General features: G+C 42.7%; 4 protein-coding genes and 1 long non-coding RNA gene across 13 annotated transcripts; 3 read left to right on the forward strand and 2 right to left on the reverse strand.

Moving 5' to 3' along the window:
• Window positions 1-1,163: 1,163 nt before the first annotated feature.
• On the forward strand, window positions 1,164-7,740 carry LOC108626101 (DNA (cytosine-5)-methyltransferase PliMCI-like). 2 transcript variants are annotated; one of them, XM_018026553.2, is made up of 13 exons: window positions 1,164-1,495; window positions 1,579-1,763; window positions 2,013-3,421; window positions 3,493-3,952; window positions 4,054-4,671; window positions 4,744-5,070; window positions 5,145-5,296; window positions 5,373-5,707; window positions 5,767-5,878; window positions 5,961-6,110; window positions 6,179-6,345; window positions 6,420-6,660; window positions 6,747-7,740. In XM_018026553.2, exons 2-13 carry the CDS (start codon window positions 1,646-1,648, stop codon window positions 6,978-6,980), a joined length of 4,323 nt encoding a protein of 1,440 aa, XP_017882042.1. In that variant the 5' UTR covers window positions 1,164-1,495; window positions 1,579-1,645; the 3' UTR covers window positions 6,981-7,740. The 2 variants fall into 2 exon arrangements, with proteins under 2 accessions (XP_017882042.1, XP_026670263.1); XM_026814462.1 differs by having other exon boundaries at window positions 1,604-1,763.
• A 103-nt stretch (window positions 7,741-7,843) lies between these two features.
• On the reverse strand, window positions 7,844-14,119 carry AGO2 (Argonaute 2). Of its 2 annotated transcripts, XM_018026557.2 has the most exons (16): window positions 13,402-14,113; window positions 12,956-13,311; window positions 11,924-12,247; window positions 11,445-11,771; window positions 11,145-11,354; window positions 10,964-11,084; window positions 10,186-10,529; window positions 9,997-10,116; window positions 9,650-9,920; window positions 9,407-9,565; window positions 9,162-9,330; window positions 8,998-9,091; window positions 8,753-8,916; window positions 8,395-8,668; window positions 8,129-8,313; window positions 7,961-8,051 (listed from the first exon to the last, which is right to left on the reverse strand). In XM_018026557.2, the coding sequence occupies exons 1-16, from the start codon at window positions 13,409-13,411 to the stop codon at window positions 7,961-7,963; spliced, it is 3,219 nt and encodes a 1,072-aa protein (XP_017882046.1). In that variant the 5' UTR covers window positions 13,412-14,113. The 2 variants fall into 2 exon arrangements, with proteins under 2 accessions (XP_017882044.1, XP_017882046.1); XM_018026555.2 differs by having other exon boundaries at window positions 7,844-8,051; window positions 11,924-13,311; window positions 13,402-14,119.
• Window positions 14,038-17,249, forward strand: LOC108626104 (uncharacterized). The gene is made up of 4 exons (XM_018026558.2): window positions 14,038-14,472; window positions 14,606-15,445; window positions 15,531-15,662; window positions 15,748-17,249. Exons 1-4 carry the CDS (start codon window positions 14,121-14,123, stop codon window positions 17,010-17,012), a joined length of 2,589 nt encoding a protein of 862 aa, XP_017882047.1. The 5' UTR covers window positions 14,038-14,120; the 3' UTR covers window positions 17,013-17,249.
• Window positions 17,053-20,591, reverse strand: LOC108626106 (uncharacterized). Its single transcript, XR_001916677.2, has 6 exons — window positions 20,243-20,591; window positions 19,847-20,132; window positions 19,301-19,772; window positions 18,799-19,015; window positions 17,156-18,620; window positions 17,053-17,067 (listed from the first exon to the last, which is right to left on the reverse strand). It is a non-coding gene; the product is annotated as an uncharacterized LOC108626106 (long non-coding RNA).
• Window positions 19,695-25,201, forward strand: phr6-4 ((6-4)-photolyase). 7 transcript variants are annotated; one of them, XM_018026559.2, is made up of 11 exons: window positions 19,695-19,783; window positions 22,030-22,513; window positions 22,607-22,858; window positions 22,918-23,102; window positions 23,167-23,396; window positions 23,571-23,738; window positions 23,858-23,998; window positions 24,069-24,220; window positions 24,289-24,491; window positions 24,563-24,589; window positions 24,720-25,201. In XM_018026559.2, the coding sequence occupies exons 2-11, from the start codon at window positions 22,302-22,304 to the stop codon at window positions 24,857-24,859; spliced, it is 1,710 nt and encodes a 569-aa protein (XP_017882048.1). In that variant the 5' UTR covers window positions 19,695-19,783; window positions 22,030-22,301; the 3' UTR covers window positions 24,860-25,201. The 7 variants fall into 7 exon arrangements, with proteins under 7 accessions (XP_017882048.1, XP_017882053.1, XP_026670459.1 ...); XM_018026564.2 differs by having other exon boundaries at window positions 24,563-24,643; window positions 24,720-24,810; XM_026814658.1 differs by having other exon boundaries at window positions 19,696-19,783; window positions 21,941-22,513.
• Window positions 25,202-25,488: the final 287 nt, after the last annotated feature.

Raw genomic sequence — 25,488 nt, forward strand, 5'->3', positions numbered from 1 at the left:
GCATTTCTTCGAGGAAATTACCGTTACCCTCCCGTAAAAGAACGTGTTCACCTTGCAATAGACATCTGAAAACCCTTTAATGATTTGAAAGTTTTCGACCCGGAGACTCGGGTATAATCCTAGCGGAGATTACCTGCTGTATACAATCGGTTACCGGGCTTGGCTGATCATTTTCACAGCACCGCTGGTCAAAAGTGCCCTTGAGCAGAATGAACCGCAGTTTGCGACATTCGATAGCTTACAAAAAGAGAAATATTCAGTCCAATTTTTAGCTCCAAATCTTAGCAGTTCTTATTTTTTATTATAAATAGAGAAATCAATTTTTTTACTTTTTCCTTATTTAACATCGTGCGGAAAATATGAAAAAGTTCTAACACGTCCGTAGCGTAGTTGAAAATGTTTGAGAATTTTTTCAAATTCTTTTTTTAAAAATTCAAACAAATTGAGCAGTACTGTATATTTTTAAACATATTACATTTATTATTTGTATATTTATTATTTTTAATATGTTTGAAAATATACATTGCAAATATAGTGTTTAAAAATATGTTGAAACATACCTTAACAATGAACAGATAATGACGGCGCACTGTTTCAATCGTTTCGTAGTTATCTAATCGTCAATAAGTTTCTATACATATATCGTTTCCCAATTTAAATTCAGCGCCCTACAACAATTGAAGATATGGCGGACATCGGACACTTTTCCCTAAACTACGATCTTACGGGTAACTAGGAAGAATAAAAATTCAACTGTACGGCGTATGATTAGGTGTAAATTTATTTACAGATTGAAAGAAACTTTATATGTAGACGTGACAATTATCGTGTATGACGGTATGGCCCTCGGTGGTATGGCTTATAATTATGTCTCCGATTGGGTCCTCTGTCGTAGTTTCGATTTCCTTTAAAATTTCTAGTTCTGCTTGTGGGATACCAAGGATCAATTGGCGGCGGCTTCCGTTTCATGTTTTTCAATTCCACAAATTTATCATCCTTCTCCGTGTACCGATCTTTAAACTCAGCTTCGCATTCTTCCAGGAAAATTTTCTGCTCGTTGGTTAAATTTCTCTCTCCCATTGCGTTTAGCCAAGATTCTTATCGTGAGTCGCACAGTGTAGATACTTGGGTCGTAATTTTAGACGTAACGATCAGTAACGATTTGAAAGACTTCTCTGTGGCACCAGGTAATATATTTTAACCAATTTTAACTGTCTAACAATAAGCTTGAATAAGCCACAGACGCCACTGCCTGCCTGCCACCACCGGAAACTTTTGGAATTTTGGGACGGAAATAGAGGATGCGTATGTACATCCGGATTTATGTAAAGGGGCCTTAAAGAATTTTGGCGGTACGCTGGCCTACGGTCTACGCGCGTTCCTGACCTATGTAATACCAATACCTGATTCTTTCTTTCCCGCCTGTTGACCTGTTCGCAAGCGTCCTCCTCGCCGGCTACGATCCTTCATTTCATATGCGGTCTACTGTACAAAGGTGAGTATGTTCATTATTATTAATAATGCGTTCGTTTAATATAAATTTATTCGTAAGAATATAGCTCATTCGTTTCGACTTAGATCCAATGAATTTACATTTTTCGAGGAGTGATTATTAATTCAACGAAGGAGACTGACTTTATTCAACATGTATTCTTCGGTCGAATCGAACCTTGAAACTTCTCAAATTGAAGAACAAAGTAACGATGAAATTGGCGCGAATGGGCAAGATAGTAACACTATTGTTAAAGAAGAAAACAAAGATGGTATGTTAAAACTATAATGGTAACATTGGGTGAAGGATGCCCTAACAGTTTTAAGCTGTTGTCGATTAAACAATTCGTAATATTTTTCTTCAAAACTATTCCTCCATTAAAACATTTTATTTTCTCTGAATGTTTCATTTTCAAGAATCAGTCGCGTTTAACAGCGATCGAATTTTTGTTGGGGCGTCAGATATCCCGGATGGCCATTAAATTAAATATGATTAGCTAAAATGAATTTCCATTCCGTAGTGACTGAATCTGTACTGCTTCAAGAGAACAGTAAGAGTGGGAGGAACCTACGCAGTAGAAAGAACATTAGTTTGCAACCATCTTCTAGTACGAATAATCGAGGTGCGATTAAAGGTAAATTACCCAAAAGAAAGAGACAACCAAAGAAAACTACAAAGAGAAAGAACAAGGAAACCGACGAATTAGAAATAAAGATACCTATGTTATCAAACGACGAAACAACATGTGACAATAGATCTGCATTAGAATCGAAAGAAATTCAATTAGATTCGGTCGACGGATCGGATGAAAATGTATTGAAAAAGACGAAGACTGAAAATTATGACACGACGAATGTAGGGAAAATCGGAGTGTCGCGTTTGAAGTCTAATAATCTTCAACAGAAATGTGAATATTGTCGGCAGAGCTTATCGAGCGACGATTTGAAAATATATCCAGGTCATCCGAACGGTGCCGTGGAAGAATTCATCGCATTGACGGATCCCAGATTGTCTCTGTTCACTGGGGAGGAAGACATGGTCGACGAAAGCGATGAAAGGCCACAGAACAAGTTAACACACTTCAGTGTTTACGATAAAAATGGACACCTTTGTCATTTTGATGCTGGACTGATAGAGAAAAACGTAATTCTACACTTTTCTGGTTACATGAAGCCTATATACGAAGAGAATCCATGTCCAGAAGGCGGTGTGCCCACCAAAGACATGGGTCCGATAAACGAATGGTGGATGTCGGGGTATGACGGTGGGGAACTGGCTATTGTTGGGTTCACAACAGCATACGGAGAATATATACTGATGGAACCCTCGGAAGCGTATGCCCCGTTCATGGATTCTGTAAAGGAGAAGATTTATATGAGCAAAATTGTCATCGAGTTCCTATTAGATGAAGTTAATCCAACGTACGAGGATTTGTTGAACAAACTACAGACCATAGTGCCACCGAAGGGATTATCCAGATTTACAGAAGACTCCTTGTTACGACACGCACAGTTCATCTGCGAGCAAGTCATTTCTTTCGATTCAGCCGCAAGACCGGAAGATCCTCTTTTAATTACGACCTCGTGTATGCGAGCATTGGTCACGCTCGCTGGGGTCACGTTGAACAAAAGGATAGAACTGCGTAGACCGGCAGCTGGGAACCAGAAGTCTAAGAAAGTTCTGTGGACCAAGGCTACGACCACGAAACTGGTCAATAATATGTTTGAAACATTCTTCTCTGACCAGATAGCCACGTATAATGAGAAAGAAATATTGAGGCCTAAAAGACAGAGGTGCGGAGTTTGCGAGATCTGTCAACAACCTGATTGTGGACAGTGTTCGGCTTGCAAGGATATGATTAAGTTCGGTGGATCTGGGAGGAGTAAACAAGCTTGCAACGGGAGAAGATGTCCAAATATGGCTATACAAGTAAGCCATTTTACTAATTTAATAAGTGTTCGTTATATTTACTCACTAATGAACTTGGTCGATGATTCTAGGAAGCTGACGATTCCGACCAAGACGACGATGACGTGAACGATACGTTAATGGGTGATACGAAGATTACCCAAAAGATGATATTGAAAGAGTTCAAGCATGTGGATAAAGAAATAACATGGGTGGGACAACAGATTTTAAATGACGGACGACGAACGTTTTATAATTCTGTTATGCTCGTAGACGAAGAGATACGAGCGAATGATTATGTTCTAATCGAATCCAGCGACCCTACTGTGCCATTGCAAGTGGCAAAAGTCATGTACATGTGGGAGGACAAAAGCGGAGCGAAACTGTGCCACGCTAACTGGTTCAGAAGAGGTAGCGACACAGTGTTGGGTGAAACTTCTGATCCGTTTGAACTTTTCTTACTCGACGAGTGCGATAACGTACCGTTCGCGTCGATCAAATCGAAAGCCCGAGTCATATATAAGAAAAGTCCAGATAACTGGCACGAATTAGGTAAATGTCGATTTGTGAAATTTGTATATGTGTGTGTGTGTGTGTGTGTGTGTGTGTGTCAAGAAATATTTAATTCTCAACATTGGTCGATTATACTTTAGGAAATGCGGACGTGTTACCAGAGGATGAGATTGAAAATAAAGATTCCCGGACGTTCTTTTATCAAAAGAAATATACTCCGGAGACGGCTCGCTTCGAAGATCCTCCTTTGGATCCTGAATGCCCGCGGAAAGAGATTAACCATAGATTTTGTCCTGCATGCGTAAGATTTACCGATCTGCAATGTTACTATACGCCGAGGGTATTCGAGAAGCAGGAAGAGAAGAGCAGTACAGAAGTAACGTATGGTATGGTAAAATTCAAAGGTGAAGAATACCGAGTTGGCTCTGCTGTGTACTTAAAACCAACGGCTATAAAGTACACGTATACGTCTACGTACCATCTTGTCCGGAAAGTAAAAAAGGGGAAGGTGGACGAAGATATGTATCCGGAATATTATCGGAAATCGTCGGATCACGTGAAAGGTTCGAATCACGATACACCGGAACCGTTTCATATTGGATACATAAACTCGATTTACGCGAAAACTAAGAATCAGTTGGTTGCTTCCTCTGATATATGGATCAGAATAAACAAGATGTACCGGCCGGAGAATACACACAAAGGACTTACGTTGATGCAACAGGTCGACTTAAACATGGTCTATTGGAGCGATGAAGGTAAATAGTACGATGGGACGAAATTCGTCTATCACGGGTATCGGATACATGATTTTCTCGTCGTTGTTTCAGTTTGTAATGTTAAATTTGCGGACGTGGCGGGAAAGTGTTATTTAATTTATTCGGATAATTTGGATCAGTCCGTGGAGGAATGGACAGCCGCGGGACCACATCGATTCTATTTTACTCAAGCGTACGACGCGTCGGAGAAGACGTTCGTAGACCCGCCGTATAATGCGACGAATATTGGGAAATCGGAGGTCGGAAAAGGCAAGGGGAAAGCGAAATGCAAGAGTAAAAGATCTCAGACTGATGATAAGAAAGTGGTTGACAGGCCTGTAGATTATTGTACCGTGCCGAGGAAACTGAGAACGCTGGACGTTTTCGCTGGTTGTGGTGGTCAGTACAAAGCTTCGAACTCAAATCGCTGGAATCGCGCTAAACATTTACGTGAACATCCATTCGCATTCTAGGATTATCCGAAGGATTAAAACGAGCTGGTATTACCGACAATCGATGGGCGATTGAAAACGATGAAACGGCCGCATGTGCTTACCGTCTTAACAATCCTGACACGACGGTATTTTGTGAAGACTGTAATGTACTTTTGCGAAAAGTACTGAAGGTGAGACTATCTAACGATCTGGGCACATTTACACGTATTTCCTGTTCTTTTTTTTATGTGCAATTTATGCACGCAGGGTGATACTTGCGATAATAGCAACCAACGCTTACCGCAGAAGGGAGACGTAGAGTTACTTTGCGGCGGGCCACCTTGCCAAGGCTTCAGCGGGATGAACCGTTTTAATTCGCGCCAGTATTCGTTGTTTAAGAATTCCTTAGTAGTATCGTGTTTATCCTACTGCGATTATTACAGACCAAAGTTTTTTGTTATGGAGAACGTCCGAAATTTTGTATCTTTTAAAAAGAGCATGGTACTGAAATTAACATTGAGATGTCTTGTACGAATGGGTTACCAATGTACGTTTGGAATATTACAAGCCGGGAATTATGGTGTTCCGCAAACGAGAAGAAGGTACGTGTCTTTCGACTTGCTCCAATTACTGTTTCACTTATTTCTTTAATCGTTTTTAGATTAATAATACTGGCAGCAGCGCCCGGAGAGGTCCTTCCGAAATATCCCGAACCGACCCACGTATTTAATAAACGAGCAGGTCAACTAAGCGTCATGGTCGATAATAAAAAAGTAAGATCGTCGAGATCGACGAATTTTCGTCCATTAAAATATTCTTGACTTCATATTCATATTTCGTATATTTGTATTAAAGTATTCGTCGAACTGCGATTGGACGGAGTCGGCACCGTACAGGACGATCAGTGTTCGTGACGCGATGTGCGATTTGCCTACTATTCGTAACGGATGGAATCACGAAGAGATGTCATACGGCGAGGAGCCGATATCTCATTTTCAACGCCAGGTAAGTCGTGTTATTAAATTTATATTAGTAAGAAACACCGTGGTAATTATTTGTCTTAAACATTGTAGATAAGACCTAGAGAATCTGATGCAGTATTGAGAGATCATATTTGCAAAGACATGGCTCCGTTGGTTGAAGCTCGAATAGCGCACATTCCCACTGCCTGCGGATCTGACTGGCGCGACTTACCAAATATCGCGATACGTCTGAGCGACGGAACGTATTCAAAAAAATTGTAAGCCCGCTTCTTTATCTTCCAGCCATTAAATAATTAGAATGATCTACGTGAACAACTTGTTTCGATCGCAGGGAATATATGCATCATGATAAGAAAGCGGGTAAAAGTTCCACCGGAGCATTGCGCGGCGTGTGCTGTTGCTGTACGGGTAAACCGTGCGATCCTATGGACAGGCAGTACAACACGTTGATCCCATGGTGTTTACCGCACACTGGGAGACGTCATAATCATTGGGCGGGCTTGTACGGCAGATTGGAGTGGGGTGGATATTTCGGGACTACAATTACAAATCCAGAACCTATGGGCAAACAAGTATGTATCGCTTTTATTTGAACGTATACACATCTTTTTCATGTACGTTTGTTCATATACGTAATGTCCCTTATTTTTATCCTTAGGGTAGAGTTCTTCATCCCGAGCAAACTAGAGTCGTAAGTGTCCGCGAATGTGCCAGGTCGCAAGGCTTCCCGGATTCTTTCCGCTTCTACGGCAATGTTCTTGAGAAACATCGACAAATCGGCAATGCGGTACCTCCACCTCTGGGCGCTGCGTTGGGTTTAGAAATTAGGAAATGTTTAAAAATCAATAACACTGAACATTTGAACGGGACGGAAGATCTCAAGCGTTCGTAGAATCATTATATGAGCCGTTTATTTTGAAAGAGCCCAAGTCCATTCAATAGTATATTGTGCACCAAGGGCGTAAAGTGGTATTTTTTAGACCGAGTACTGCAACCACACAAGGTCAAAAGCCCACTTAGCCCATGGTGCACACCATGCTTTTTGTAATGCAGACAGTTTTTTCACGGTGTTTCTTACGTATTCAGCAGGATTGATGTGACTGCTTTTTGTCACGGCAACGACACGCGGCGAATCTAAGATGAAGGACGAGATTTTCGCAAATCTGACTTGAGATTCGTGATCTGAGTTCCTAAAAATTCTACTATACTAAATTTGTCACGAATCCGCTGATTTTCAAAAATCTTATCTGCCATCTTGGCTCCGCCACTTTGAATTTTGCAAATCTGACTTGAAATTCTGACTAAAGTATCTACTTTACCCAAAATGAAAAGATATAGTATAAATGTACATATTAATACTTTGAATAAGGGGTCTCAGGCTATTTTTAAAATAAACTGCTCATATTAATAATTGTACAAGTTAAAATCTTTCACTTTGCTGATTTATGATTTCCATTTCCTGATTACCCGAGCCCTTATACAATATACATGTATATACATACATAAAACCTACATGTGTTCACCAAGGATATGTTATTGATGTTTTATGATGACCTATTTTTATATGATTGATTGTAGTGTATGATGATATTATGTATTATTAATGGCGGATACGAAGTTTAGATTCGTATCAATAAATATGATGATCTCTACCCGTGTTTTCTTTTAAAAAAAAACTCTACCTCTTAACACGTAGACATTATATTCATCAGAATATTAAGTTCAATATTATGATCAGGAATAATCTTAAACATATTTTCTATAATGCATTATATTTTATTCGAACAAAATTTGATGAAAATACATATTATAAAGTATTGAAGTCTATAAGTAAGTAATATTATTAAGAATTAAAAATATTATAAAGCAATATTACACGAAGAACATCGGTGACTCCATATTCAATTGAAGATTCATTTTACTGTGTTGTTCACGATCTAGGTTGTTCAGGTCTACAGGAACACTGGAACAAAATTACAACGTCATACATAGCATTAAGATCACCCATTGTACGTCGGAACATAATGATCACGAACTTACTCTTGTATATAAGCTCTCGCCCTGAAAGCTGCTAAGTGGGCGTAATACGTGGGCGCAGGATAGCTCACGGATCGTGTACAACGAGCGAACATATGACAAAGGTAATACGTTAACGTTTCTATTTCTTCTTCCGTTAATTGCAAATCGTTGCATATACATCTGTATTTTGTAGGCCTGGCAGTACCCTGCGAACAAGTTCGTTTTCTTATATTAAAAGGAATCTTTCAAGCTTCCTCTTCTAGGTATATTAAATGTAGTCAACGTACTTGAATACTGGCATGAGACACGAGGTAAAAGTCTATTTGAGTCGGATGCGTGATTTCCGTGTCGACGACGGTTCCAGCTTGCACGTTTTGGTTCTTATCGTCGGTCTTGGATTTGTCAGTCGGAAAGAGTCGTACGTGATGTCTCTTTTGAACAACGAGAAACGTGATAGGTATCGCGTGAAGATTCCCTTTGTGTAGAGAGGCGACTGCTTTCCTTATCGCGAGTAGTTCATATTTCATCACTCGCGGAAGGTCGCCTTCGCTCACACCATCCCTACATTTATAGAAAACGGGTACATGTATTGTTACGTATGGATCACGCAAATGGATTTGTTACATGAGGATGTTTCCTATTTACCGATAAAAAATTATTTTTGCTGGTGGTGTCTTTGTGAGACGCTCAAAGGCCTGCAAGTGTATTACCATAATTTGTTCCAAATGTTGAATAATTTCTTCCCTCGGTGGTTGAAGTCTCAGTTCAATCCTATATTTAAAACCTTCTGTATCAATGCTCGCTGCTACCTGCGTCGAAACGTTTATTAGTCTCACTCGTACACGATAAATAGTATTTTGAATAGATGAAAGTTCAAAAATATCTCTTACCGCAGCAATCGAAGGTATGTTCACTGAGTCAGGTGATGGATGCGTCACATCTGCCCCAACTATTATGCAAGGGCTATCAATCAAGGACTTGGGCCTAAAAGATAATAACTCATGTAGATAAACACTTGTTTGTGCATACTGTATGTAATGTAAAAAATCATTACAGTTGTCTGTTGTCAAGGACGTGATTAACGCCGTTAAGCTTCGAATTAATTTTTAAGAGAATGTTTGAGATCGTTGCAGGGTTCATTTTAGATCTCAATGTGTGAGACTTTACGCATTGAGTGACGATACCTCCTGATACTTTAAGCTCGCTTATCTGCTTCACGCAGCCTTGAGAGAGTAAGATATTAACAAAATGTTTTCGACGTACGAAGTAAAGTACAAGTCATATCATCGTGTTACTCACTGTACGCATTGCTCATAGTCGAGAGTATTACTATTACCATCTTGATGCCGGTCTTCTTCATTCGTTCAAAGTAAGAAGTAATGGATCTTGTATCTCTTTGAACTAGTATAGTTTGAAACGGAGTAAACGCTCTACCGATTCTCATTCCTAAAGCTAAGCCTGAAAAGAAATGTAATACAACTTTCAACAGATGATCCTCAATCCAGACACTGACGATACACGTTGCTGTAACATCATACATACCACCCCGTTGCAGCATGGCCTGGAACTCGTATAAGGTATTTTCTTGCATCCCTCTGTCTAAGTTCAAAATGGTCCAAGAGCAGTCTGGTAATTCACCTTTTCGTAAAAATTCTTCTATCCTCCATACTCCTTTGGCTACTGTAACTGGTCTATTGTAATGTAATGTAGGAGCTGCGAGCACTCTTGCTGGAACCCTTTCAAATTGCCCTTGCACAGACAGATGAAATTCGTTCGTCAACGTTGGTTGATCATTCAAATTCATTTGAGCAAACTGTGGAATATATGTTATCAATGACAAATCGATCGCAACATAGTATTATGTATAACGTGTGTTCGAACAAACATACCTTTTCTAAAATTTTATGTTTACGTTCGTCAGGCTTAGTCGCTGCAGCACGTATCATTCGCTTAGTCTGCTCTTCATTCAATTTTTTTTGTGTCACTTGGCCACCCATGATCGTACACAGCTGTGACATATACTATGCAACTAAGACGTTCTTCTCAACTTAAAGGTAGTTGTTCTGTTCATTACTCACCTCGGCAGGCACGTAGATTTTGCTATTTCTAGATCCTACCCACAGGCACGGTACATAAGGATATTGTATTCTATATCTCTTATGCTGTGCAAAATATTCTTCGATGGTGTATCTTCTATTTTCATATTGAAATTCATTACGTTTCGCACATTGAACGAGCCCGTTAACCCGATACGTTCTTTTGGAGTTAGGTTGTCCAGGGATTTCGTATTGAACTTTCAATCCTTTTAAAAAGTTTGTTTTCTCAGTTGTTCTGTAGTCCATTCCTTCTTTGTTCAGATTTACACCTAATTCCTCGAACAATGTAACAACTGGTTGCTGCTTAGGGAATCCTTTATGCGCAACTGTGTTCGAAATGCAACAAAATTAACGTACAATTTAGAGAGACTCATAAATGAGCGAAACGATTATACAACAAATTATGCACATTAAGCAACAAGGGAATAAAGTCGTTGATAACTCCCGCGGATGGATTTACTGCCTGAGCGGGAGGAAATCCTCTTCGGATCGACTTTACTCTCGTGTTGCATATAGAACTTTATTCACGACTTAACTGTGCAACCATTTTGTCGCCTTGAAAAGTGGGATCTATAATCATCCATCGTCAATACGATGTAAAGCGTTTTTAAATATACTACGGTGCGGTTAGGGCGGTGGCGGTCCAGCAAATTACTTAAGAGAGAAAAGTATACGAGAAAGAACAAAGCCATTTTAGCCCCTCTTCCCAGGAAAAAATTTTCTATACAGTTAAGCCGTGAATAAATATACTTTTATGTACCATCTATGTTCACGTAAGGTCTGGATCCGATAACAACTGAAGAGAACATGCCGACCCATAAATCTAAACCGTCTGACAATGAATACGATTGTCTTGGCGGGGCGAAAAGTGATCTGCCGACCTATCAAAAAAGTTAATTTAACATTTTAATCGATCGAGTTATTAATCTAATGACATTTACCGGGGTATAATGGAGCGAAGGTCCGTGACGCAAAATAATATCTAATGCTTGCATATCCCTCCGTGTTCTCTCATACTGAGTTAGACCTCTTGAATAATCGCTTAACCACCCCAAATCAAGGTCCGCAACTTTCTTTAGACACACAATGAAAGTCCTGTTTTTGTCTTCTTTGTTACATTCCATATCCAGAATGGTCACCTTTACTTCCGGCTGTAGTGTAAGTAACACATGAAATATGATAATATGCTGACAGTGGCTATATGAATGATTTCGAACGTAAGTAATTAATTCGATATTTACACTTTCATCGCCGAAGGGAAGATTTTTCGCACTGTACGCATTCTTTTTACCATCAAATGCTGGATATCTTTTTGGACATTGCATCTGCCGAAACTTCTCGAAGACACGCCTTAACAAACATTTTGGTTTGTCCGGTGTAATGATTACATCGTAATGCACAACGTGTTTTTCGAAATTTTTTGGGAAAACTAGTCTAAACATATTTGTTTCCAAAGTGAGTGGGGTATTCCTTTTTCCGCTTTTAATCTTCGGCGGTATTAAAGCCATGAGCTGTTCTGAGGTTTTCACGTTCCAGTTCGCAATTTGTTCAGATTGACTTCCCAACACCTACGTAAAAAAAGGAACAAATACTACAAGTTATATTATTATTCAAGGCTCTGAGATCAGATATTCGATTGCAAAACTTAATATTACACTAATTACGCGATAGATATCACCCATTATTTCAGCGATGAAACAATGAATAACATGCACTGTACCTGAATAGACGAAGTTGATTGTTGGGAAGATGTCTCTGCTTGAGGTTGCATTGGTGCTTTCTGCAAGGGTTGCATTGGTGCTTTCTGCAAGGGTTGTATTGGTGCTTGCTGCTGAGGCTGACCTCCAGACGCTTGCTGTTGTGGTGACCTACCCCATGCCTGCTGCTGAGGCTGACCTCCAGACGCTTGCTGTTGAGGTGGCCTTCCCCATGCCTGCTGCTGAGGTTCACCACGCGGTGCCTGCTGCTGCGGTTGACCACGCGGTTCCTGCTGTTGAGGCTGACCTCCCGGCATTTGCTGTTGAGGTGGCCTTCCCCATGCCTGCTGCTGAGGCTGACCTCCAGACGCTTGCTGCTGAGGTTGACCACGCGGTGCCTGCTGCTGAGGTTGACCACGCGATGCCTGCTGCTGAGGTTGACCACGCGATGCCTGCTGCTGAGGTTGACCACGCGATGCCTGCTGCTGAGGTTGACCACGCGATGCCTGCTGCTGAGGTTGACCACGCGATGCCTGCTGCTGAGGTTGACCACGCGATGCCTGCTGCTGAGGTTGACCACGCGATGCCTGCTGCTGAGGTTGACCACGCGATGCCTGCTGCTGAGGTTGACCACGCGATGCCTGCTGCTGAGGTTGACCACGCGATGCCTGCTGCTGAGGTTGACCACGCGATGCCTGCTGCTGAGGTTGACCACGCGATGCCTGCTGCTGAGGTTGACCACGCGATGCCTGCTGCTGAGGTTGACCACGCGATGCCTGCTGCTGAGGTTGACCACGCGATGCCTGCTGCTGAGGTTGACCACGCGATGCCTGCTGCTGAGGTTGACCACGCGATGCCTGCTGCTGAGGTTGACCACGCGATGCCTGCTGCTGAGGTTGACCACGCGATGCCTGCTGCTGAGGTTGACCACGCGATGCCTGCTGCTGAGGTTGACCACGCGATGCCTGCTGCTGAGGTTGACCACGCGATGCCTGCTGCTGAGGTTGACCACGCGATGCCTGCTGCTGAGGTTGACCACGCGATGCCTGCTGCTGAGGTTGACCACGCGGTGCCTGCTGCTGAGGCTGACCTCCCGGCGTTTGTTGTTGAGGTGGCTTTCCCCATGCCTGCTGTTGAGGCTGACCTCCCGGCGCTTGCTGTTGAGGTGGCCCTGTCTGTTGTTGTTGTTGAGGTGGAGCTGATCCTTGTTTCTGATCACCTGATCCTTTTTGCTGCTGAGATGGACCTGATTTTTTTTGTTTTTGAGATGGACCTGATTCTTTTTGCTGTTGAGGTGGAGCTGATCCTTGTTTCTGCTGTGTTGCATCACCTGATCCTTTTTGCTGCTGAGATGGACCTGATTCTTTTTGTGGGTCAGCTTGTGCGCTAGTTTGCTTTGATTTCTTCTTTCCTATTTAATGAATACAAACTTATTAAAATCCTTTTAATTCCCAAACGATTACTCTCTCCTCACTACCGTAACAATACATTATTCACAAACCTTTCCCCATTTTTCGTAATAGACGTAACGGTCTTTTTTTTGTAGTCAGAGAGAATCGAAATTAATCTTTAATATCACGTCTTCGAACTTGAAACCACAACAAAAAATTCTTCAATTTATATCAGTTCTGTTTCCTGTTTGATTAGACATTCGTTAAATACAAATGAAATTCTTTCTACGTCTATCAATTTCACTTCACTTCACTTCACTTTTCGTAAGCACTTTGCGTATAATGGCGTATGATCATTGATCGTCAATTTGCGCAGGTAGATTCAACCGTCGCAGAGGATGATCACAGATCGTGAAATGGCGTCTGCGTAAGAAAATAGAAGTCCGGGAATTACCGGGGGCAGAGAGAAACTCTCCCTGCCGGGGATATCAGGAACGGTTTTCATATCGTAACTAATTTACTGCGAAATCACTGGAGACAAGAGTAGATCGAGAACCTGGTATCAACTTTATACATATGCTTTTGCACATTTATTTATAATATAATTCTCAATGAAGCCGTGTAGAAAAATTCCCTATGTACCTATACACTGTGTATATTATACACATGTATGCATGTTGTATGTGTCCGTGGCTCGAGTCTCTGTGCATGTATAAAGTGAATTTGTCAACGCCGTGCCCCGTTCTTGTCTCTGACTCGAGAATGGTATGAAGAACGATGTTCCCATCTATAGTAGTGGTTGTTATGTTTCTTTAAAGAATAGAGTAAGATGGCGAGATATTTGAAGCGAACGTCAAAATTGTTTGATATTTCGTTGATACCATCGTCGGTGGACATTAGTATAAGAGATCTAATGTGCCCGGTATGCCGTAGCATCCTGATCGAGCCAGTAACATTGCCGTGCACGCACAATCTCTGTTTGAAATGTTTAAAAGGTACTTTCGAGCACAATAGCTTAAGTTGTCCTCTCTGTAGAGTACGAGTCGGTTCTTGGCTCCGTAGAGCGACGAAGACTGAAACGTTAGTTAACAGCGAGCTCTGGCATTTGATCCGTACGAAATTCGCCAAAGAAGTAGAGAGCAAATACAACGGCGACGAGAGAAATATCGATTTGGATGCTGGTAAGTTGCCTGCGGGACAAGATAAACAAACGTAACATAACCTAGGAAATAAGTAATTGTTTCGAACGATGTACACACTCTCACAAGTGTGTCTGTGTACGTGACGTATTGGCAGGTTCTATTTTGTTCATAGATTTCGCGAGTACCAATAAAGTGCTCAGTACGACCGGAGAAATTAGACAGGAATATGAGGCACAACTTCAAAAGGCAAAGGAGGAAATGCAGTGTCAAAGGAAAGCTGAAGAGATAGCTAGCAAAGCTCTCATCCATAAGATTCAAGAGGAGGAAAAGCAACAGCAATTAGCTCAACTCACGCAAGATCAATTGCTCGCTAAATCATTAGTAAAGAAGCAGCTCGTCGACAAGCATAAGACAACGTCTAAATATAATAATTCCCTTAATGTATCTAACAGTTCTATCCGTGTTTCGAAATTTAATGTCGCTACTATGACAGAAGTGAATTCGTATAAAGTAGAACCTCACAGTTCAAAATATAGAAAAACACCGCCTTCAGAGTCTCAAGACACAGCCGGACTGAGATCGAACATCACGTTAATATCCAAGATCGCCTATAATCTGAACAATACGAACTTGTCGAACGTTTACAATAATTCTATAAGTAAATTCTGTTGTCAAAAGTCGATGCCTATTTGCAACGCTATCTCGAGGAGTTTGAAACAGAAGGTAACTACGAAAGTGATAGAACCTTGTGTCGCGACGTGCTCCGTGGAGCCTAGAATGTCCGCGTCTAAGATATACGGTAGTCAGAGCAAAGAGGAGTTGCGTGTTCCGAATGACGTTGTAAATAGTAAGAAGAAAAGTTTGGGAGTAGAAGTGTGTATGTCGTCGGGCGACGATGACGAGAGAACGGGTAGTGCCGAGAGCGCGGGAAGTCACGATAGCATCAATCAAGAGATTCATCATTTCAAACCTATCAAGGCTATGCCGAGGACGCCGTTAAAGATATCTTCTGGTACGATTCTTATTTTCATTCTATCTTATTTCTACGTTTATGTTGTATCATATTGTATATCTCGTGGACTTGTGTTACTTTATAGATGGGAAGCAGATAGATCCGAAATTAATTAGGGTCGTTCCTGTTTCGAAGAGGATATCTAACATTGTGCCCAAACCTCCGTCGCAGACTCACTTGAAACGAATTATTGGATGCTCCTGGAGTGCTTTCAGAGGTACTTTCGTATTTATAATGCGATGCAACGAATAATGAGGAAGTTCAGGAACAATGAGACGTGACTCTCTTTTTAAATGTTACAGGCAGGGCCAGACAAAGTTATAAAGAAAAAGAAGAGTGTAACGAAGAGATCGAGCAGATACCGTCGACGTCTTGCAGCCAGCTCCAGATTGCGCGCAAGGCGACGAAATATCAAACTGTAGATAACTCGATTCAGAAAAATTATTTCCTTCCTGAAGTGTCGTTCGATTCAAATAAGAATTATACTAAAGATGTGAATCAGACGATCAATGGTATTAGAGTTAATAAGAAATTAATGTCGGAAGAGCAGAGAGACGGCAGAAAGGTACAAAAATCTTGGAAGGCTCATGTCGTTAAAAACGGTATGGTGTGTAAACCTAAACGGCTGAGAACCGTGTGGGCTGTAGAGGGCGAGACTGCCGGGAATGCGAAATGTACGAGCGGCGTCGAAACGAAGAACTCTACTTCGTCCGTGTCTATGAACATGAGTTCGCTTTGCGACGAGGAGTCGGGAGTGGAAGAAGAGGACGACATAACGATTGAAAATATTGCGGAAAGAATAAAGAAGAGGAAGGTGAACGCGGATAAGGACAAGGATTTTACGAGCGTGTCTCCTTTGAATCCAGAGACGATGGGAAGAGGAAACGCGAGGAAGAGATTGTTCAGGAAAGCGAAGTTCGAATATAAGACGACAGCCGACGTTCCTGTTACAATACAGAGAAGGACTAGAACTAAGTGTAACAGAACTGCCTTATCGAAATCGAAACAGCGAAGTCGAGTACGTCCAGCGGAAGAAACGATTAAAAGAAGTTCCGAGAAGAACGACGCTTCTATAGGATACAATTGTCAGGATAACAATTCTAGTTTAAGGAAAATAACGCGCAAGTCGAGACACGCGAACAGTTCCATGAACAGTGGGTCGGATGTAATGTATAACGGTGCGGAGAGCAACAATTACAATTCGCCCGAGTCTTGCAGCGACGTGCAAGAGTGTTTATCGGAAAACAACAATACTACCGGGAACACGCTATCTGACGAGGAGATCATTAAGGAGCAAGAACGAATGGAGAGGTTGGTCATACAGGAGAAAGAGGATTTCGAGTTGGCGCGGAGGTTGCAAGCCAAGTTCGACGAGATGCAGAGAATAGCTGGTCGAACCAGGCGGTCTAGGAGAGCGATCGAGAGCGAAATGGTCGAGCTGGGCTCGTATAAAATCGACGTCGGTAGAAGTGTACAAAGAGCAATGAATTCGCATACTGCCAAATCATCGATTCTCAATCATACTAAGGCCAAGAGGCGCGGTAGACCTCCGAAGCATGTAAAATAGAATCATTTACCTGTACGCTGATCTGCGAAACTGCGAACCTTCCAAATGGACGTTCCTATAAATTATGAAGAAAGGTTTGAATTTCATTTTATACAATACCGCACTATCTTAATCGAATTATTTGCGTGGCTTGACATGCGTACCTGGATGTAATTAATGTGACCGTGAAAAGGAATAAGAGATTTTTCAATGCGCTTAAACAAATGTTTTATGAACGTCTTTATTTACGTTCGATGTTAACGAATCACTGTTGAACGCGATCACTAAGTAAACGAGTCTTTGAACGAGTCTCTTTTAGAAACGGTCTTGTCCCGAAGAGTAACTTACCAATTTTATTGCCTTTTCGCTCTTCAAATTGTGCATATAATACTACATAGTTAGCGGGAGACGCATTTGACTGATACAAAAAGCGTGGGGATTCTTGAGATTAAAATCATAGCTTTAAAACGAGTTACTATGTCTAAAGAACAATATATATACTGTAGTAGATACTGTTATCGCGTTTTCTAATAAAATATGTTAAATGCGTAATTGAACACCCACTTATTTTACGAGGAGGGCATAGATATCGATCCTGGGAGACGGAAGTTTCAGCTGACGTGCAACTGAGATCTGTATACGTTTTAGAAAAACATTTTTTTATGCGTAACACTTTGTACAACGGCGATCGTCTACTGTATTTCATACAAACGAATTTTAACTAAGTCAGAAGAGTCCTACGCTTTCAGCGCTTCCCGTTTCTTTCATCATCCGATGACGTACACGTTTCTACTACCAAACGTTTCTTTCTATCTTTTACGTCATTTGGAACACGCAATTCCTCTTAGCTTCGACTAGCATATACACTTTTCATGCAGACGGCCCTACAGAACTCACAGAGGATGGTAACGTTCTCATCAAATCAAATTCGTTTGATCAGTTTTCGATCAAGACTTGTAAACCCTAAACAAGCTGACTTTATACATAATTAGAATCATGTCGTTAATATACAATCTATTTTCTCTCATTTACTCATCGTATTTCATTCTACGTTAATGCATTATCAATGAAATAGCGTTATCACATAAGACATCGTTGAAACGAACCCATGAGCCATGTTTTGCTTCAGGAGACTGTAAACGCATGGTCTGTTGATTGCTACTCGACTATAGATTGTCCGCTTATAATTACGTACCAACTACCGTTAATACGTGGAAAATCGCGAAGGAGAGACTGTGAGCAGTGATACAGTGCTTGATCCAGCTTCGGATTTGCATAACGCTGCGACGATGAGAATCGTCCGCCAGACATGATAACGTTTAGGTTTATTTCTTATTCCGTCAATAGCGATAGTCCTTCACTTTTTTTACATGGTTTATAGATACTTACGATTAATTGTATTATCGCGCACGCTGAGCGATACACGACTAACCGCGATTGAAATTACAATATCGAGTATGGATGGAACTAAGTAATCTATAAGATTTACGAATGTATAAAGAAAATATCTACGAATAGATTGACTACAGTACACGATATCGTCGGGGAATAAGTATTATTAAACGAAGTGTGGCGAGGAACGTAGTTCGAGACTAGAAGATGAAGGAGGGACGATCCGAGTGGGTGAAACTGTAAAGAATCATTTTTATATGCATTACACGAATCGTGGGTAGAGGAGACGTGTCGAAAGTAAAGTTTCATGTGTATAATAATTGTATATCGAGTAGGTACAGTGGTCGGTACCATCGTTCTTCCTGATACCTTTTATGTACGAACACGAATAAATAGATGTAATTATTCTGCAAACCTTGTGTTTCCTTTCATCTCGTTCCGGTATTTAATTAAATTAGTGTCGGTGTCTAAATTAAAATTGAACGTCCGAATCCGGGACTCGTCCATCGTCAATCGTCGCTCACGCTATCGATTTCGCTAAAAACGTTCGGCGGTGAAAGCCCCGTCGTTAAATTCGTGATCGAGGAGTGAACGCGTAATTACAGCACCTTCGTTCAATCGTTACATCAGTCCTGCGAAACGGAAAAATGAAAATTGACCAGCGATGGACTTTCGATTCAAGTAGTTTCAATTAGCAATAATAAGTTGAATTGTAAGCGCGTTGCTGCATGGAACTCGAGGGAAGAGATTCAAATTCGAACGGAACTCGGCCGAGGGAGGAGTACGAGAACGGATAGAAACGAATGCGGCGAGGACCGATGGGTCCTCGGAGAAAGAGGAAAGCGGTGGCCAGGTAAATAGATGAGTGCTTAACTAAAGAGTAAGTGCATTGAAGGTATGTATGGATATATGCGTACATGTAAGAACCACGGCGGCTGCAACGTGACTCGCGGACCACGTGACGGTGTTGGCCAATGAAAAGGTACGCGGGGACGCGGTCACGTTGCAATCGGCGTGGCTCCGTGTTCCCCTTGCTCTTACTGCCCATCACTCCTTCTCTATGTTCGCTGGACAATTTGTTGGCATATGCGAACAACTGTTCTCTGTGCGCGTTCCATGCTCCTCTGTCGCGAGCCTCGTCGTCGTCGTTGTCGCGTCTCCTTGCCCCGCGTTGTCTTTAAGAAAATTTAAAACGAGTGCCTCCGCCGACCGTGACGAAAACCGATACGCGCACCACGTTACCATGCGATCTCTCCGATTTCCTATGCGATCGTACTTCGATCATCCAAACGGATGCACGCGATCGTGAAGATCTCTCCTTCGAGAACCGTGACGACTCATCGTTAACCAGCGACAGTTACGCGGATTTTTGAAAATGTTCACGTCATCCTATGATCCATGTAAGTACATCAAATGAAGGGAAGATTGCGCAAGCCGTAAGTGAATCGATTCCTGATACTCACTATTAGATTAGATTTATGGGATCCGTGAACCGCCGCGTAGTTTCTGCCTGCTACACTCGCAGCTGTCGCAGCCTTATTTACTCATCTTCTTCGCTCCTGTCTTTAACACCACGAGGACAGAACACGTTCATTTCACGGCTCGGACGAATAAACGCTGAACCAGCGCGGTAAAGCGAAATACATCGTATCGTACGTGTCGTTCGTACGGAATCGAGACCGCGACACGTTCTGTTTTATCGGCAGCGATCGAGCAACTCTCGGGCTCGTAATATAGTTACGTCACGATCTATACGGGAAGAAAACCGATTATGTCAGTAGGTCACCGTCGTGTTGTCTCCGCGCGACTTTCTAACAATAATAAAGTATGTATCCACTTTTTGTTTCACGATTACTTACCCCCGCGTCCGTGGTTTACATCTTCTAATACGATGCAGTTGTATTTGCTATTCGAATTACGACGCGTTATCGAAATTACGTAACTCACAAGATGGAGAGAGAGAGAGAAAGAGAGAGGGAGAGGTATCGCGTTTCCTTGCGAGTTAAGAATATTTCTATATGCGTGCTAAATTCAACGTTTGTAATACGAGCTTAATTCTAATAATAATCTCGACGCGTAACACGGTATCACTCTTATCGCCAATACTATACAATTACTTTGAACGTTCGTTTGAAGATACAATCGAGATTTAGAGATAACGTACATCAAGATTGAATAGCCTTTTTAATATCGGACCGAACTACTTTTCTGTAGGATGCAAGAACGCTTGGTTCAACGTGTAAAAAGTTTTAAGAAATTGCTGCTGGAGTTTCGAATGAAAAAGTTATTCAAGCGAAGGATATGGAAACGATCGATCGATCCTTGAAATCGGTCGAAACCAGAATGAGGAAACGCAAAAGGAGTACAGCGGTACCACGGTATACGTCTGCTCCGGTAGCCGGATAAGAGGGTCAAAAGTACCCTTGAGCGCTGTTTGCGTGATTCGATAGTTTATCAAAAAAGGATCATTCACTCCAATTTTTCCTCAACCGGGGGGGGTTAGTGCTTGGGAAAATTGGAAAAATCATTTTTTTTTTTATTTAATCCCGTGCGAGAAACCTAAAAAAATTCTGACTGTATTCTGTCAAAGGAACGTTTATAGACCGGACGCTCGCAACACAAAGAAAGGAACAATTTTTTACAGTCTGCCATTGACAGGGGAAACATTTACAGCCACAGGCTGTAGATAGATGTACTTAAAAATCTTCGTTGCGTGTTAACGCATACTTAACCATCAACTTTAGTTAGCAAAAAAAAAGTAGTTTCTTGAAACAACTTTTTACAGTCTGCCATTTATTTGAACACAAGGCAAGATTGCGCAATCCACGAAAAACTTATTGGCAGACGGTTTTCACCAGTACAAGAATAAAGCATACTTATGTTAGTTAGCAATTAAATCGTGCAACTAAGAACAATTTTTTACAGTCTGTCAAGCACAATTTAGGCTAATGTTAGCGTAAAGTTGGTGAAATTTCACAAGACAGACTGTTTGCAGATATACAAATGTGTTTCAGATGCACTAGTGTATTAACACATTTTTTACAATAACTCGGAACAATTTTTCACAGTTTAAAATGTAGCGTGTGGCCGGTTACGCGCCCCTGGACAGCCAGTAGAAGCGTCGAGTATGCGTCAGACATCGGTGCTTGTCGTTTCTATCACTCGTTTTCCGGTGCAACAGAAAGAGATACGTTTCATTTGTTTAGGAAAAAGCAATGAAACTCGAGATTATGAAAAATTGTCTAAAATGAAAATAACGCTTTCTATTGCGTGTAACAGAATACGTGACTGAATCTCTTTCAGAAGTTTGATACCGTGCATCGAATCCTTCTTCCCCTTTTTAATCCCACACACACTTTTAATTGATGATCCGATATCTATCGGTGGTCATCGAAAAGAACGCTGCGAACGTGGTCCGATTGTAACGATAAGAACAGGAGAGGTGAGGGTAAAAGGAAGCTGAATTAGGCATCGTTGCCAAACGGGATACGCGCGCGATATGAATCGACGACGAACGATCCTCGAGAGACCGGAGCTTTTTTTTTTTTCCTCATCAGCGAAAAGTTTCAATCGAGGGAACGATAGATCGATCGACCGAGCTCGCACCCTACCTTGATGACCTAAAAAACAGCTCTTCACTCGGCAGAATTGATTCATCAGGATGACGGTGTCCGGAGGCTGAGGATACTGTTCGATCAAGGTCGCGTTCCGAACGGGTTCATCCTTCGGAACCGTGTTTCCCTCGGGAGAGGCATTCAAGGACAGACAGTGGGCGGGAAAACTGAAAAAGGGAACATAGATGCGCGCGTGTGTGTACGTTGTGTACGTGGTACGACGTAGAAGGATTTACAAATGTGACGTTCACCCGGTTCGAGCGTTGCAAGGGAAAGTGTCTGAGAAGGGACAAGCGAGAAGAAGATGAAAGGCGGACAGAACAGCGAAGTGAATCCGGAAGTGGCGGTGCGCGGCGACGGGGGCAAGCACGCGGTTCATTGGTTTCGCAAAGGTCTCAGGCTTCATGACAATCCCTCGCTGAGAGAGGGCCTCGCCGGCGCGTCCACCTTCCGCTGTGTATTCGTCCTCGATCCGTGGTTCGCCGGTAGCACCAACGTCGGCATCAACAAGTGGAGGTGAGAGTACGCGAGTCATGGCTTATCAACCGTGCAAGATGTGACCAGAAGGATAACAGGGATAAAATTGTTTCGCGTTTACTTTGTCGACAGGTTTCTGTTGCAGTGCTTGGAGGACCTCGACTGTTCGCTGAGGAAACTAAACTCTAGACTGTTCGTGATACGCGGCCAGCCGGCGGACGCGCTGCCGAAACTGTTCAAAGAATGGGGCACTACGAACCTCACCTTCGAAGAGGATCCCGAACCGTTCGGTCATGTCCGGGACCTCAACATCTCGGCACTGTGCAAAGAACTCGGTATCTCGGTGGTCCAAAGGGTGTCGCATACTCTCTACAAGCTGGACGAGTGAGTCGAGACAGTTTCCGATTTAACGCGCTACGACTCGCCGACAATTCACTTTCCAGAATTATCGAGAGAAACGGAGGAAAGCCGCCGTTGACGTATCATCAGTTTCAAAACATCGTCGCCAGCATGGACACTCCGGAACCGCCGGTACCGACGGTCACGTCTGCCTGCGTAGGCTCGGCGTACACCCCTTTGAAAGAGGATCACGACGATCATTATGGCGTCCCGACGCTCGAAGAACTAGGTAAGTTCGCCACGGTCAATCGAACGATCTTGGTCGAGAGGCCTTACTTCGAGCAAATTATTAGGCTTCGACACCGAGGGACTTCTGCCACCCGTGTGGGTCGGAGGCGAGAGCGAAGCACTGGCACGGTTGGAACGGCATCTCGAGAGGAAGGCTTGGGTAGCCAGTTTCGGGAGACCGAAAATGACCCCGCAATCGTTGCTGCCCAGTCAGACCGGCCTCTCGCCTTACTTGCGATTCGGATGCCTGAGCACTCGACTGTTTTATTATCAATTGACCGATCTTTACAAGAAGGTACGAAGCCACTTAAACGATTCACTGGACCCCAGATTTCACGTATTTATGAGAAAATCGAATCTACAGAAATAAGAAATTCTCCGTGTAACGCATATGGTAGAACCGTTAGGAATATCAGAGGCTGAATACGCATTATTAAACCGATAAAAATGTCACGTTTATGACTTGCAGATTAAAAAAGCCGTACCTCCGCTCTCGTTGCACGGACAGCTTTTATGGCGCGAGTTCTTCTACTGCGCCGCGACCAAGAATCCGAATTTCGATAGAATGCAAGGCAATCCGATTTGCGTGCAAATTCCATGGGACAAGAACGTCGAAGCACTTGCTAAGTGGGCGAACGTGAGTGAATTAAAAATATTTACGCGGTTCGTAAACGAACGCCGCACCGCGATCGGATGCGGCCGAGCCGATTGATCGTCTTTGAGCTTTCGAAAAGACGAAAGATGTTTGTCGAACAGGGTCAGACAGGATTTCCCTGGATTGACGCGATCATGACTCAGCTCAGAGAAGAAGGTTGGATACATCATCTAGCTAGACACGCTGTTGCCTGCTTTCTGACCAGGGGCGACCTTTGGATCTCCTGGGAGGAGGGAATGAAGGTAAAAATCTCGCTAACCGAGACACGAATTGTATCGGGGATCTCTGTTCTATCTGTTCTCCCCTCGTAAGGTGTTCGATGAACTGCTGTTGGACGCCGACTGGTCGGTGAACGCAGGAATGTGGATGTGGCTGTCGTGCAGCTCTTTCTTCCAGCAGTTCTTTCATTGCTACTGTCCGGTGAGGTTCGGCAGAAAAGCTGACCCGAACGGAGATTACATTAGGTAAATGAAAATTCGTACGAGAACAAAAGATCGTCCGATGTCGTTTCACTGTTAGACTGTCATTTCAGACGGTATCTGCCGGTTTTAAAAAACTTCCCTACGAGATACATTCACGAGCCGTGGAACGCACCGCTGAGCGTGCAGCGCACGGCGAAGTGCATAGTCGGCAAGGACTACTCGTTACCGATGGTGAATCACAGCAAGAGTTCCAGGATCAACATCGAAAGAATGAAACAAGTTTATGAGCAGTTGAACAAGTACCGCGGAAACGGTTAGTCCCCCGCTTTCGATAGACACAGACACGAGTTATGAACGGAATAGAACGCTGTTTTATCGTTACAGGGACCTCCCTTAAAGGAGAAACCGTCGGTGAGTGATGTTACGCCTATTTCAGTTTTCCTTATCGCGCGCACGGCTGAAAAGGTTCTCTTCACTTCTGCTTCCAATTTCCTTAAACGATTCCGTGACGCACCGTGTAACTGTTCTTGTTCTCCGGAAGGTTTACTGAACGCGTTGCCGCCACCGTCGGCGACAGAGAACAAGGAGGAGAAGAAGAAGACGAAACAGTCTCCTCCGTCCCCGGAGAATCAACCGAACATGGAAGCGCTCGTTAAAACAGGTCAATGTCGTCAACACTGAAACAGCTTCATCTACGGCAAACGGACGATCCGAGCAGGAACGAAATCTCAACTTCATATCTTCTCTATCTCCTTTATTCGACTCATACTCGTTTTATTTATTTGCTTTCTATAAAAGTTCGACGTCGAAATTGGATCATCGCGAACGCGTCAATTGCCGCGGGTACTCAATCCGTTTCGAACAGTTCCGATCGTCCGTGACTCGAGGTCGCCGCATCTACGCGTTGCGTGTGCATCGATCATATACGTCCGTTCCAAAGCGAGGAAGCAATGATGTCGCGAATTTTTTAATTCTCATCGTTAAACACACATTTGTCGTAAATAAATTTTTCATGTAAATCGATGCATCCAGCGTTTCTGTCCCGAATCAGATATCCAACTTACCCCTTTTTATAGAAGCGTTTCTTTCTGGCTATTCGGACGGAGAAAAATCAAATGGGATTTCGTTGTGGCAGATAAAGAATGTGGGTAAGTACTCTGAACACCAACATTTTACTCATTTCGAACATTTAATCCCCTAATCGTCGCGTTCCTCGGCGAGAACATGAATCGAAGGGAGGTAGGTCTCATCAGCTTGATTCGAATCATGGAACGAGGTCCGGGGGGTCACCTAATTGACGTGTTTTCTCG

This window comes from Ceratina calcarata, unplaced genomic scaffold (assembly GCF_001652005.2).
Source record: "Ceratina calcarata isolate Rehan_Ccalc_2016 unplaced genomic scaffold, ASM165200v1 scaffold39.2, whole genome shotgun sequence".
NCBI classification, from domain to species: Eukaryota; Metazoa; Arthropoda; class Insecta; order Hymenoptera; family Apidae; genus Ceratina; species Ceratina calcarata.

Bases quoted from the DNA above. Each gene is read 5' to 3' on its own strand.
- LOC108626101 (XM_018026553.2), top strand. From the start codon at position 1,646: ATGTATTCTTCGGTCGAATCGAACCTTGAAACTTCTCAAATTGAAGAA. The intron at 5,071-5,144 runs GTCAGTACAAAG...TTCGCATTCTAG, and splicing joins CGTTTTCGCTGGTTGTGGTG to GATTATCCGAAGGATTAAAA. The intron at 6,346-6,419 runs GTAAGCCCGCTT...TTTCGATCGCAG, and splicing joins GGAACGTATTCAAAAAAATT to GGAATATATGCATCATGATA.
- AGO2 (XM_018026555.2), bottom strand. The intron at 10,530-10,963 runs GTACATAAAAGT...TTTCGAACACAG, and splicing joins ACCTTACGTGAACATAGATG to TTGCGCATAAAGGATTCCCT. The intron at 9,921-9,996 runs GTATGTTTGTTC...TATATTCCACAG, and splicing joins AACATAAAATTTTAGAAAAG to TTTGCTCAAATGAATTTGAA.
- phr6-4 (XM_018026559.2), top strand. From the start codon at position 22,302: ATGAAAGGCGGACAGAACAGCGAAGTGAATCCGGAAGTGGCGGTGCGC. The intron at 22,859-22,917 runs GTGAGTCGAGAC...TTCACTTTCCAG, and splicing joins ACTCTCTACAAGCTGGACGA to AATTATCGAGAGAAACGGAG. The intron at 24,590-24,719 runs GTGAGTGATGTT...GTTCTCCGGAAG, and splicing joins CCTTAAAGGAGAAACCGTCG to GTTTACTGAACGCGTTGCCG.
- LOC108626104 (XM_018026558.2), top strand. From the start codon at position 14,121: ATGGCGAGATATTTGAAGCGAACGTCAAAATTGTTTGATATTTCGTTG. The intron at 15,446-15,530 runs GTACGATTCTTA...GTTACTTTATAG, and splicing joins GCCGTTAAAGATATCTTCTG to ATGGGAAGCAGATAGATCCG. The intron at 15,663-15,747 runs GTACTTTCGTAT...TAAATGTTACAG, and splicing joins CTCCTGGAGTGCTTTCAGAG to GCAGGGCCAGACAAAGTTAT.